At 39.1% G+C, this 12,657-nt stretch overlaps 1 protein-coding gene across 1 annotated transcript in view; it reads right to left on the bottom strand.

Annotated features, from left to right (window-relative positions):
- Nucleotides 1–961: 961 nt before the first annotated feature.
- Nucleotides 962–12,657, bottom strand: part of ADAM22 (ADAM metallopeptidase domain 22) — a 238,956-nt gene continuing 227,260 nt past the window's right edge. Inside the window, 2 exon segments of the mRNA XM_036863312.1 lie at nt 962–4,870; nt 9,419–9,542. Coding sequence (XP_036719207.1) covers nt 4,850–4,870; nt 9,419–9,542 — 145 coding nt within the window. The 3' untranslated portion in view covers nt 962–4,849.

Raw genomic sequence — 12,657 nt, 5'->3', positions numbered from 1 at the left:
TCGGACAAAGAAGAAACACTCCTGACTTCTAAGATCCCGCTCCATCTTTGTTTTCTCAGCATCTGCAGGTGGGGTGGAAAATTCCTCTTGGAATTGAAAGCACCCGCCCACAGAGCAGATGCTATGAGCATGCGCGGAAGGTTCCCAGCAGGTGTGGCTGCTCCGCCCCCCCCCCCCCCCCCCGCCCAGACCCCAACACACACGCAGAGCCAGATAGGCTGTTCCCTCTCAGCTGATTTTCACAAGCGCAAGCTGGGCTCCTCAGGGTCCAATAAACAGGGGAAGCTGTTTAGGAAAGTTCTTAGCTCTGCCAGGCTGGAGGAAAGTTGCTGCCTCCGAAATCAGAAGTCTTAGCCCCTCAGAAAATATCTCAGAGGAGAAAAATTCAAAGTTTGAGCCTCCAATTAAGCCCTGTGTTTGCTTCGTATATATTTTAAGCTAATAGAATGAGAAATTCATCTTGACTCAATTTAAGAAAAGAAGTATTTGAGTGTCAGTTTTAGAGGAAACATAGACGGGAAAGAAAAAATAATAATTAGGAGCATAAAAAAGTAGACATTATGCTACAAATGGGAGTCAGAACGTTTCATGTAAAATTCATGTCAACTTACCAACTGGTACGATTGTACTTAAAATATGCTGCCCAGGGACTTCCCTGGCGGTCCAGTGGTTAAGACGCCGTGCTTCCACTGCAGGGAGAACAGGTTTGGTCTCTCGTGGGGGAACTAAGATCCCACATGCGGCTTGGCCAAAAAAAAAAAAAAAAAAAAAGCTGCCCATAGGGGGCGTCCTGGTAGCAGGGGGCGGTGTTCTATCAGGCTGCGGGGGCAGCAGGCCTGCTTCCCTCCCTTCCCTCGCTGCCTTTATTCAGCTCCCCTTCCCATACACTCGGCAAGCTACTCGGTAAGTTCCAGTATATTCCCTTTCCTTTTTAAGTAAAATAAAGTAAAATAAAATAGTCTTCTCTTTACGTAAGGATTTATTATCATGTCGAATAACACAAGGAAATATTTAAAGCACTAAATATATATGTTAAAATAGAACTACATGACAGCAGGAAATGAAGAATGGATGAGATTAATAAATGAACAATTTTGAAACACTGAAAGTGAACAGAAATACCATATTTCCTCTAGCCCATAGGTAACTATAAAAATTAAAGAAGAAAATCTAAGAAGGTAAAAGGTAAAGGAGACACAAAAAGATCTGAGACAATAGATGGGATTAAATTATGCAAATCTGCAAGGGGATCAACAGAAAAAATAGAGAAATGTTAAGACTGTTTGGGAATTCAAACATAAATAGTCCTTCTGTGGAAGTGCGCAGAATACCTGATTTTATCTTTCCAGCGACTTCTTTTAGAAACCCTATCAATCTTATGTTCAGAAATCTATGCTGGATTGACTTTACACAGTAACACAATTTTAAAAGCCTTTTTAAAGCCAGGGGGTGTGGAGGTGGGCAGGGGAGTGAAACTGTAGTATCATTTAATAAAGCACCTATATATCAACCTGGAAAATAGCTTTGGCATTTACTTTATTAGTCAACGTTTTATTTTAAGGAAAAGCACTGGGTATCTTTAAAAAAATACAGCAACCACAAATTGAAAGGCCTCCTGGTGCTGCACTGTTTGAGGAGTTTATTCCTTTCCACCGATTGCACGTGGCCTGGGGGCCACTTTCCAGCTGGGAGACCCCAGAGGAGGGTGCCACTTTCTGTCTAAAGAATGAGGGGCTGGACACAGAGACCAGTTGATCTGACCAGTCAGCTCCTTTATAGCTCCATGTTTCCCACACCTCCTTTGTTGACACTCTTAGGGGAGAGATATGTGTTGCTTTAAATCTGGGTTTACTATACTGTAACGACTATGGATAAATGGAACATCTCAGGCTGCAGAGTTGTCAATCTGAAGTCTAATCTACGCACAAAACTTCAGAAAGAGAGGAAAAAGGCATACAATGGAACACAAAGGCCAAAAAGCTGCTCTTCTCTGCTTAGTATAACAGTCCTATAGTTGACTGGGGGCTATAAATATTAGTTTCATGATACACAAACTGCTATGTGGCCTCAAAGTTGCTCTCCAAAATAGATACTCAAAAAAAATTAATAATAATAATAATGCTGTGCTTGCGTTTAGTGCCATGGGTCCAGTCTCCCTGCCTCAGTGGATGAAAAGTCATAGATATTTAGATTTAATACACCTAGAACAACAACCATGAGTTCACATATAGGTGCTTCTCACAAGTAGCCACTGAAATTATAAACTTGTCAAAGAATGCGGCAAATGGCTGTAAGAATGTTTACACATTCCTAGATAGAGTAGATAATCTAGAATAGAACACCAAAGGTACCATAAAATCATAGTCTCTCTGCAAATAAAACACTTTTCATTCAGTTCTATATGAAGTTTATTATCGAGGGGGATGACTATAAACTGTATACCTCTAGAGCAACCATGTCTCCCAAAAGGCACAAATAATGATTTTTCACTTGAAATAATAATCTTCGTGTAAAAATAATTGAGAAGGTGAGGAAAGAGAGAAGGGTGAAGGGATCCATCGACTACATAGCTAATCATTTGTGGATTCTTTCAAATGAGGGATGTGGAACCATAACTAGGAAGCATATTTACATGAGGTACCTTACATTCAAATCTATAACTCTTTTATAGTCAAAATAAACCTTCTAACAGTAGCCTTTTATACACTCAATATCAGAAAACATTCAGTGCACATTAAAGTGATCTTGGTCAGAAGCCACTTTATTTGCTACATCTTTAAACCTGTCTGCCCTCCTGTCCTTGGCTTGGGCTATATGGCAACATCGCCCAACTTGAGACTGATGGATCATGTTATTGTAGTCTCGACAATCACATCCCTTCCTGTCATGAAAACTGCTGTTTATACTTTATCATTTTGGATAATTAAACTGCTTTTCAAATGTTTTCAAAGACTTTCAGAAGAGAGGTCCGTTATGGAAGACATAGACACATAGAGGAGAAAACACTGCCTTCTAATGGGCCCTTTAGTTTGGGCCTCCAGGATGATTACACACGGAGATGAAATGGGTTTTGTCCTCGAACACTACTGGCAGAGATCAAATTTAGAGGATATTTCTGAAATCTTGTCTGCAGATTCCATTCCTCTCAAGAAAAAGGAGAGAAAATTAGAAAATTCAGAAGTACTCTTTACATCAAAGCATCTGATTGATCCCACTAATTTCTGAGCTCACTAGGGTCGCCTCCCAAGAGAAGTTTTCTTTAAGAATGGCAGAGCTGCATGATGACAGCTATCGAACTTTGGTTTTAAAGAAGGGGATTTAACATAGATTTCTCACTTTTCTATGAATTAAAAAAATAGAGAGTTCGGAACATCAGATTCTACCCCTTGCCAGCTGGTTTGGATAACTTCACAGTTGCTGCACCCTTGGGGTTTTAGGTTTCTTTGAACCCTCTGCGACCTGTTGAGGCTTCCCAGCCCAGCTGGTAGAACCTTCCATATCTTACTTACACATCAGTGCAGAATGACCTGCTGGGACTCACGTCCCACCGATGATAAATACCCTCAATAAACAGTGTGAAAGTTGTTTTCATTAAAACACGTCATTCATGTCACAGATAAGGGTGGCTAAAAAGCTTTGTTAAAGAACAAAAGTTTAGGCCACAGAGGGTTAGAGTATTGGCAAGTTGGAAGCTACCAATGCATCAGCAGCTGTGGCCTCCTGTGTCTTTGGTGCATTTGTTTAACTCAGCAGGACACACTGCTGTGGGGCTCACAGGCGCCCCCAGGTGAGACTAGCAGATGTGCTCTGGCACCGAAAAAGAATAGCCACTGAGGCAGGCGCTGTAGCCCCCGGAAGGAAGATGGACAGCCTGGAGGATTCCCAGGGAGCAGCCAGCTGGCAGCAGAGCGCCTTGAGGCAGTAAGCAAGCTGTGGAGGCCCTAAGTTCTGCCGGACATTTTGTTCTCTTGTTCAATTAATTACTCAGTAAAACTGCCTCTAGACTGTGCACACTTTAAAGGGATAGCACATGGTTTGGACAAATACCAATTATGGGGAGACACATATACAGCCCTGACCACTATATTTACAACATCATCCGGTCGTAATCTTTAAAGACCATTTGATGGATGATGATGACGTGATTGTGACTGATTGTTTTTAGGCATCTGGCAAAATACACTTGTGTGTAACAGCTGCTTTTTTTTTTAATTTTAAAAATGTTTACATATGTACAATTGTCCTTGTATGCTGATATAAATATGAAACGTAAAAAAAAAGAAAAAAAAGAAAAATACATGTTTACAGTTAGCATATGGGATATTGGCCTCTCAAGCTTTAAAGTCCTGCAGAAGAAATCCTATATGCCTTAGCCCTGCATGCTAGTTTCTATTATGGGATGTTGTTTCCTGAAATGTGGAAAACAATAAACAGAAGCTTCATGCACATAGCATTACTGTCTACAATGAGGATGTGCTTCAGAATGTCAAGTTCTGAATCCACTATTGTCCCTTAGGAAACTTGCTACATTTGGGTCATGTGAGTTAATTTCAGTGATATTTCTACATATATCTGTCATGCGGATTATCCATTAACATACCAGTACCTTAGTTGTTCCATGTTATAGTGTAACATTTCAGTAGTTCTTTCATGGTTCAATTAAATCTGAAGCCAATGACAAAAAGAAAATGGTATCCAGATGTGAGTCTCGGCTTCCTCTCCTCTGTGGCATTCAGAGATGTTTTCCAGTTGTTTGAAGAGCAGATAGATTTGCAGTGATTCAGTGAGGCTGAGTTTCTATAAAAGTTGAAGTAAACAGTTTCGATGTATCATATGTAAACAGCTGATCTTAAATGGATGTCTCCCATAGCTGCACAACAGAGAAAAGCAAAATTTCACACTGTGTAAGCAGGAACAAGATATATTCTGAGCTACAAAGATGAAAAGATTCGGTAATTTCATCTATACTTATGTGATTGTGGATGCGAAGTCTCATAATGGATAAAATAAACACTCTAATTTTTAGTTCTCTTTTTCTCTAAACCTGAGTCTCAACGTTTTTAACAACGGCCACTTTTCAATACAAAAAACCCTCACATCCCTCATTTAATATTGGGCTGGCCAAAAAGTTCTTTTCGGTTTTAAAGTAAAACTAAAAGACACGTTTTTCATTTTCACCAAGAACTTATTGGAACAACATATTCACACTTTTGTTCCACTACCTTCTGCATTTTTCAGGCAACTTCATAACTCCATCTTCCCAAAACTTTTTACCTTTTTGAGCAAAGAACTGTTCAGGTGCCTTTTACAGTCTTCCAGGGAACTGAAATTTTTTACATTAAGAGAATTTTGTCAAGACCGAAATAAAAGGAAATCCAAAGGTGCAATGTCTGGTGAATACAGCAGATGAATCAGAACTTCCCAGGCAAGCTGTAACAGTTTTTGCCTGGTCATCAAAGAAGCATGCGGTCTTGCGTTATCCTGATGGAAGATTATGCGTTTTCTGTTGACTAATTCCGGATGCTTTTTGTTGAGTGCTGCTTTCAGTTGGTTTAACTGGATGCAGTACTTGTGGGAATTAATCGTTTAGTTTTTCTGGAAGGAGCTCATAATAGAGGGACTCCCTTCCAATCCCACCGTATACGCAACATCACCTTCTTTGGATGAAGACCCACCTTTGGTGTGGTTGGTGGTGGTTCATTTCACTTGCCCCACACTTTCTTCCGTTCCACGTTATTGTACAGTATACACTTTTCATCGCCTGTCGCAATTTGTTTTAAAAAGGGAACATTTTCATTACGTTTCAGTAGAGAATCGCATGCGGAAATATGGTCAAGAAGGTTTTGTTTTTGCTTATGGGGAACCCAAACTTCAAAGCGATTCAAATAACCAAGCTGGTGCGAATGATTTTCAATGCTTGATTTGGATATTTTGAGTATGCTGGCTATCTCCCAGGTGGTATAACATTGATTGTTCTCAATTAATATCTCGATTTGATCGCTATCAACTTCAACTGGTCTACCCGACTGTGGAGCATCATCCAGTGAGAAATCTCCAGCAGGAAACTTCGCAAACCACTTTTGACATGTTCGATCAGTCACAGCACCTTCTCCATACACTGCACAAATCTTTTTTTGCGTTTCAGTTGCATTTTTACCTTTCTTGAAATAATAAAGCATAATATGCTGAAATGTTGCTTTTTTCTTCCATCTTCAAAATTAAAATGGCTACACAAAAATTCACCAATTTTGATAAGTTTTTTTTTAAATGCACGCTGACACGACAGCTGTCACAATACAATCCAACAAAATTGTTTCGAATGCAGTTAAAGACAACTAAGTGCTACTAGAGCCATCTTACGGAAAAAACCGAACGAACTTTTTGGCCCATCCAATATTACTTGAAATTTTGAATAAATTAAATATTGTGTCTCATATGAAATAATTTAAAATATTATTTTTTAAAACTACACATACCCTTATTTTCCCCAGGATTCTGATACAGCCATCTAGAACAGTGGTTCTCAACCCAGCTGTACATTTCAATGATCTGGGGATGTTTTAAAAATCCCACTTCCTAGACAGCACACCAGACCAACTAAATAAAAATCTGTCTGGGTGGGACTCAGGCATCAGTATATTTTAAAAGTCCTTCAGACAATTCTGTACAGTCAATGCTGAGAACTACTGACCTTAGGAAAGTGTGAGTCCATTAATACCACCACTGCCCACTTAAAAATCATTGCCCTGGGCCTGTGGTCAGGCTATACACTCTCCAAATCCATCACTATCTGCTAAACAATTGTCCTCTCTCAGGAGCGGACATATCAGAGTAGAATGATGTATCCAGGGCAGGATGTAAATTTCATAATTCCCTCACCTCTTCCCTCTCCTGGCCTCTGCCACCGTTTCTTTATACCAGCCCCATTGAAATCTAATTTCTAAAATGTTCAGTAATTGCCTTAATGGACTGAATACAAGTTTGGCATGATCAAATATAAGTGCAATTCAGTTCACCAGAGAAGGAAGTCCAATTAAAAAAAAAGAAAAAAGATCAAGCTGATAAAATATGTTTCCAGGCAATATGATGTGGGTATAATTATTATGAACATGAACAAAGAAAGACTAAGATTAGTGTAACATAGGTTGCATCCAATTTCCATCCAAATCTCATTTTTACTGGAAATCTGGGGCCGGTCATAGTATGATACCCAATGAGTTTCTGAGGGAAAAAAAAGGAGAAATAGCTAAGTGACTAAGTGGATGTTTCTCTACAGATTCTCTTAATATGTTCTCTTGACTCTTCATGGAAATATTCTGTTACCTACTTTCGGTCCACTTTATATGTCTTTTTCATTAAAAAAAGACACCAAATCTCTCAACTGTGAGGATCTTTGTGTGTGGATGACACCTGTTGGTGGAGACAAGTGAAAATGAATGGTTAAGCAGGAGGTGTGCAGGGCGTCTGAGGGAAAGAAGATCTGGTTTGATGCTCAGACGATGATACAGAGCAGTTAAAGAGTCCAGACTTCAGCTTCAGTGAGCCCAGTTTCTTCACAAATGGTTACGAAGATTAAATAATAAATGACAGCTCGCAGAAAGAAGAGAGGAACAAAGGAATGACACTGGGAAAACCTGAAGGTCACGATTATCCCAGTGAGGAAAAAGGAGCAAAGAATTGCCAAGCCATCGCTTTTAAGAATAGGCATGACCTTGGCCATGTCTGGATAGCTGTAACAGAAGGCTTGCTGATAGAAAGATCTGCTCGTTAGATTGTCCACAGCCCACAAAGACAGCCCAGAGACAGGGGCTGCCTATTCTGTAGGATTCTGCTACTTGCTCATGGGAACCAAGAACCAAGCAGACCTTTCACACAACTGTCTCCAAGGCTACAGTCTTCACAGCTGCCCCACTCAGCCTAGAGAAAGGTCAAGGGCCAGCCATTTCTTCTGGAGGATGTCATTTTCATGGGCTCTCATGTGGGAACATCTCCAAAAACCTGCACCCTGGCATGACAACAGTTAAAAGAATGTCCCCAGTTAGATAGAACAAAACAGCAATGTAGACAATTTATCAGGGAGAAAATGTGAAGTGTTTCTACTCAGCAGTTCCCTGGGGAGAGAAGCAATGACATCAGCCTAAGGTTTCATTACCACATACTTATATCACAAACAACTGGATGTCTACTCCCAAGTCTTTTTTTTTTTTAAGGCCAAAAGCTGAGTGCTGGGAATCTGAGTTATCTTCTTCCTTTCCATCTTTTACCATTGCCCATATTAATACATGAAGGTAATTTTTTGTATGGTTAATAAAATACCACTGATTGTTTTTAAACTTTTTGATTATAGTGATCTAATCAGCTCTTAATGAGTCATGTTTTCTTACTGACTCTGAATTGATCAAGTTAAAATTTGAATGATCCGTGTTTACCTTGGACCCCATAATGTAAGTTCAGGGTCCAAGAGGCTCTGAAATATCTTTCAAAACCAAAAAGCCTAGGAACCCAGGACCCACTAGCAGATAAATCTGTCCAGGCTTTTAAGGCTTTATTTTTTTGCAATATTATTTCTGAGAAGATCGAAATTATAGTGTAACTGACCACAAGAGAGCCTGGACACCAATAAAGGTAATTATTCTTTAGTTATATCTTTCACATAAGTTTCTGAGGGTTGGTCTGCCTCTCTAAAGTCGACTGTATCTCTAATTTCACATAGTGGATGTGTTCTGGGAATATTGTGAGACTAAATAAGATCATAATTTAAATGTAAAGGAGGACTTAGTATTTACATGAAAATTCTGATGAATCATTTTTATGAAAATAGTAAATTCCAAATATGTTTTTCTTAAATAAAAGGTTGCTAAATTTCACCATACCCTTTGCCATACTCTTAATATTACAGAGTTTCAAGGTTCCTTTCCTTGTACAGTTATCCAAATTCCATCCCCATCCCCAAGACACTGATCTGACATTCTGTAATGGGTTCCTATTTTTAAATCCTACTGGGTGTTATTAGCCAACAAAAGGCCTGAGTAAGCAAACTGGGCATGGAAATGAGGCTGGTTTACTTAATCTCTGGCATTTCCAGGTATATGTAAAACTGATAAAGCAAAAATACACTCTCTGTTTTGTCTCTTCCAGGTTGTAATATATTAGCTGCAATGAGTAATAAAAGATATAAATATATAGCAGTGAATGATTAATATATGCCAAATATTTCTAGAATTCATCAATAATTAAACAAATTTGCCAATACAAATCTGGGCCCAAAAGCCCCAAGAATCTACTATTTTCCAAACTCAATTTTTTTCATGTTCTTATGAACAAAAAAAGGAAAAATGGCTCTCTCTTTTAAAACATCAACTCACAGATAAACGATCATGACTGAGGATGTTAGCATATGGAAGAAGTTCCCACATACCCTGGCACTTTGTCGGTTCACTTTCTTCTCCTCATCGGGAAGGGGAGGCATTGGATAAGGGTATTTTCTGCTGGAGGCAATAGACCCAGTTGACGAAGAAGGAGACTTGGCAGGAGATAAAGTCCTGAGACGTTGAGAACACATGAAATACATATTATGTGATTGCCTAATATCTTTTCAAATATCTGAAAAGTGGGTTCAGAAAGAACCCTCTGATTTCTACTTTCATAGGCCACTACTGCAAAGGTTTAACTACTGGGACATACTCTGTCATTCACAATACTAGAATGCTAGAATTTTATCTTCCTAACTTCATAACTGCAATGGATTGTTTAAATATTAGTACACAGAATATTTTTCAGCTAGAAAGCCACTAATGAGGTTTTTATAGAATAGATTTTTAAAAAAGCTAAAATGAAGAAGGGATTAAAAAATACTCTAAGAGCTCATAATGGTAAATTAAGTGTACGATATGTTAATAGTCTACCTTATTTTTATCACTTAATGTAAAAAATGTTTTTAGTGCAGTAATTCCAATTATAGTTTTAAGATCTGAAAATACAACTGATACATTTATTAGTTACTAAGTCACACACCAGTTTACACAAAACTCATGCATTCAGAGGCCAGTGTGTTAGTTGTGAAAGAACAAAGGCAAATACGAGGGTTTTAATAACACATTAGTAAACATGCAAGCAGTAAGGAGTGCAGAGTTCCAGCCAAACAAAGAGTCTGATGAGAACATACAAAAATGGTCTGATTAGTCCCTACAATCATCATTTCTGTATAGGGGAGGATTCTAAGCCATAGACATAGATCTTGGTAACTCATGTAGGGTATACTTGTCATGTCAATAAGGTGGCAACACTTTAATGACTGGAATTTTACTAAAACTAAAACAAAACACAACAACAAAAACTCTTCCTATTTGGATAACATGTGTTCTCCTCATCATGGAGATATTCCATATGAAAGATCTGCATAAGCTCTTGGTGCATTATGCTGTTCTTGTTTGATTCTGCATGCACAGTGGTAATATTTGTGACTAAGCAGAGCGCACTGGAAGAGACCATATCTGCTATTTTGTCTTTAAAGTGAAAAAAAACAGCTGAGAGTGAAAAGCCTCGATTTACACTGTGTCAATGAAAAATAAACATGATAATTCGGCAGTAGCTACCCATTCACAAATGTCACCACTACACATCCATGACTCCTCCATTCCTTGTGCAAGGTGGTAATGACCACATCACTGAACTGGTGGCACTGCCATGCTGGAGCACAGGTACTTATTTCAGTGGGGTGCATTGCATCTGCTGTAAGTGACTGACTCAGCCTGTGAGTGTTTGTGGTGTGGTAGCCTTCTGTAGGGGGAGATCTAGTTACTGTACTGCTGGCAACAAATGGAGATGTCCTTTTCTCCCTGATTTTAAATTTCCGTTCCTATCTATATATTATTCTTTGCTCTGGTTCTGCTGTAGTTTTCAAATCAGTTTTTATTTTATGGACACTAAATTCAAGCTAAGATTTGAAAATAATTTTTCCTATGAACCCTGAGATTTGGCTCAATTTTAAGACTCAAGAGTGATTCAGTTTACTTTAAATCTTTAATTCCTAATGTTTCCTCTGTTTCTGGAAAATGTCCAGGACCACTCCTTAATGTGAACTGTCACAATATTGCAGCTGTTTGACCTCTGTTGTATAATGCTCTCCATTGTGGAGCAGATGGGGTGGAACTAAGAATGTAAGTACTTCAAATCCTCTAAAGTACTATTTTTTTTTTAAAGTACTATTAAAGCAATGTACTACCATATCTTTTTCTAATTCAGAAATTCATGATTATTTTCAATTTTAGGAAGACATTTCAAATAGGACTATGATCTTTAGGAAACAAATTCAGTATGTGTAGAATGAGCACATACTTTTGTATGTAAAGATTTAAATATATCTTTCTGAAACTAGGGATATTAACCTGGGTTTGGATTTTAGCCTAATCACTACTGATAAGATATCCATGTTCAGAAAAACGAGTCAGGTACGCAAACAGCTAAATCTTGTTTACTTTAGGGGATCATACAAACTGAGTCCTCTTTTTCATTCTCTGCAGTGTGTGTGGGTGTCCATAGGATGAGGTATTATTGGCTTATAGCTTCGAAGTCATGCCAGCCATTCACTCGGCCATGGGTCCAAGTGACCCGCTTTGTATACATATAGGGCCATCCCAATGAGGGTGCTGGAAGTCCAGTCTTCCCCTCAAATAGCTTTCCCTGGCCAAAGCCAATGAGTTTAAAAAAAAACATAGAGGTGTTCTCCAGAACCCCACAGAAACTGCACATTTACTTCTCACACTAACACACTAGTTTAACTGACACTTCGGACCCTAATGGGAAGAGAAACCAAGCAGCACAGTTTAGTAGGAGCAAGGGGCATCAGGTGTGAGGTTGGGTAGTGTGTGACAGCACCAAGGGAATTATCCTGGGGGGATGGACAGCACCAGAGCAGGCGTCAAAATAAGAGTAGAGAACAAGGCAGGGTAAATCAGTTTAGGGAAAACAAAAACAAACTTCATATTTCACAAATGTCTAAGAGAGACATTTCTTCAAAACCACCTCCAGGCTCTTTTCTGACCTTGGCTACTTGGTTGGTGGTTCCAAGCCCAGCTCACTCACTTACAAAGTAAATTTTGGACAAATGCTAACCGTTATCATTACTGCGTTTTTAAAAACCATAACCAGAGTGGGTGCCATTTAGAATTACACAGTGAAGGTACGTCCCTGTGCCAATGGATTGTGGTGTGTCTTGGGGCTACATCAGATCTCCTGGGTTTGCCTTCTGTAGATAGGCAAGGCCAATCTCACTTCTGTCCCCCAGAACAGGCAAAAACCAGGCCAGTCACACACGTGGGACACACGCCTACCACTTATTCACTCGGCTGTGCTCATGTGCAAATTTTATAGTAGTCTGATGGAAAAGGAAGAGATTTTGGAGTCAGAGCCAGGCTTGTAATTCGGGTTCTGACACTTACTGGCTGTGCTATCTCGAGTTACTCTTTTGCTTCATAGAAAGGGAATAAGAATGCCTACATCTCATGATGTTGTGAGAAATAAAGGAACAATGCAGGCACTCAGACAGTTATTACCATTAGTTTCTTTCCAGAGTTACTGCATTTCCACAAGATCATGGAAGAGAACTCACAAACCACTGATGAAGTGAGTAATCCAGTGGATAATATCCAATAGTAA

Source organism: Balaenoptera musculus, chromosome 9 (assembly GCF_009873245.2).
Source record: "Balaenoptera musculus isolate JJ_BM4_2016_0621 chromosome 9, mBalMus1.pri.v3, whole genome shotgun sequence".
Classification (NCBI taxonomy): domain Eukaryota; kingdom Metazoa; phylum Chordata; class Mammalia; order Artiodactyla; family Balaenopteridae; genus Balaenoptera; species Balaenoptera musculus.
Note: the sequence above shows the minus strand (reverse complement) of the source record. Positions and strands in the feature narration are given on the sequence as shown.